The sequence below is a fragment of the Anneissia japonica genome, unplaced genomic scaffold (assembly GCF_011630105.1).
Source record: "Anneissia japonica isolate Jap-2015-1 unplaced genomic scaffold, ASM1163010v1 scaffold3032_len512176_cov184, whole genome shotgun sequence".
Taxonomy (NCBI): domain Eukaryota; kingdom Metazoa; phylum Echinodermata; class Crinoidea; order Comatulida; family Comatulidae; genus Anneissia; species Anneissia japonica.
In genome coordinates this window covers 126,186-127,748 of record NW_022688691.1, presented here as the reverse complement: position 1 = coordinate 127,748, position 1,563 = coordinate 126,186, and the positions used below count along the sequence as shown (strand labels likewise).

Sequence of the window (1,563 nt, the reverse complement as noted above, 5' to 3'; positions counted from 1 at the left end):
ATATATATATATATATATATATATGGCCTACTACCACATGTTTGATTATGTATACAATTCTATAATTCCATATGAAAGAAAATTAGAATACAATGATGTTGAGGCAGTATAGAATGTAAACTTCGACTAGTCCTCATGATTTCTATAGGCATAAAAATTCATGTTAATTTGTTATTTATAATAGCTAGCAAAACATGATTTTTATACATTGTGTGTGTAGAATTTGAATTGTTAAATATTAATGTAAAAGAATGAATACGATGTGATTAAGATGATTCCCATAACGTTAAATATTGTATTGTTATTTTGTTCTGATTAATAATTTTCAGGAGATGCGTTGTTGAATCAGTGTTTTTGATTCCTTATCTCGGAGTAATATGGGTATTTGGTATGACTAGTCACATATGCTATGTAGTGCAAGTACTATTCTATGTCATGTTTGCTTTACAAGGACTGGTTCTCTCAATCTACTGTTATTTCACAAAAGAGGTAGGCCTATGAAGTTTATTTTTAGTGAGGCATGCGTAAGAATCAATGAAATGTTAAGAGTAACACAAATTGACATGAACTTTTGTTGGTACATGGATATTAATTTTAAAAACAATACCCTAAGCAAATTATACAGTACCGTAAGTGACAAGACAAGGAAATACTTGAAAAGGTGTAGACATTTGAATCATGAGTATATTTCCCGCACGATTAAAATCTGGGTTGATCTACAGGAGCTCGTGCTTCGTACAGGTCATTCCATTCATTGAAAAAGCCTTTTTAATGGAGAAATCGTACCTGTCGTTAGCCAGTAGCGTAAGTCAATACATAGCTATATAGAATTGATTATAAGATTGAAAAATGTTAATCTTATTATTGTAGTAGTGACACTATGTCCCCTTTTTAATTATTGTTATGTATTCCTTGACATATATATAATTTAATTTAATGCATTGTTTAAGTATATGAATTAAGTCCGTGTTAAATTAATCTTATCTATTAAAAAATTGTATATTTGAATAATATAGTAATAGGTATAGCCTAGGCCTAAGCCTAGTGTGTGTAGTAGGCCTATATAAAATTATGAATAAAAAATATGGATAAAAAATAACGCAAAATGTGAAAGAATAAAGGAAGAAGGAAGAGATTTGGAGCGGCTGAAATATTTTCCGAAAATATACAATAATAGTCAATAAGCCATTATTATTGCATTACTCATGGGGGTGGGGCGCAAAGGTGAAGTGTGGGGGTTGGGATCGATGATCAGCGCTAACTCACAAAATAAGGTAATTGTAGATGATTTTTAACTACTTGACCGTGATTTTTTGGGGGAGGGGGGCTGGTGGGCGCGACCCCCTAGATACGCCACTGACTAATCATTAGAGGTCTCGGTGCCACAGCCTACACTTTTCATAATTTTCATACCGTTACGATCTTAATCGTGAGGGAAATATACTCATAATATAATAGGCCTACAGTAAGTGACGAAACAAGAAAATGCTTGAAAAGGTTGGATATTTGAATTGCTTATTTTTATTTTCTCGCCAATTCACAGGCCTATAAATATATATATAT

General features: G+C 32.0%; 1 protein-coding gene across 1 annotated transcript in view; it reads left to right on the top strand.

The window, feature by feature from the left end:
* LOC117122671 (adhesion G protein-coupled receptor L4-like) overlaps nucleotides 1–1,563 on the top strand; it is a 13,541-nt gene that overhangs the window by 6,424 nt on the left and 5,554 nt on the right. Inside the window, exon 5 of the mRNA XM_033268358.1 lies at nucleotides 330–489. Coding sequence (XP_033124249.1) covers nucleotides 330–489 — 160 coding nt within the window. The remainder of the gene's footprint in view (nucleotides 1–329; nucleotides 490–1,563) is intronic.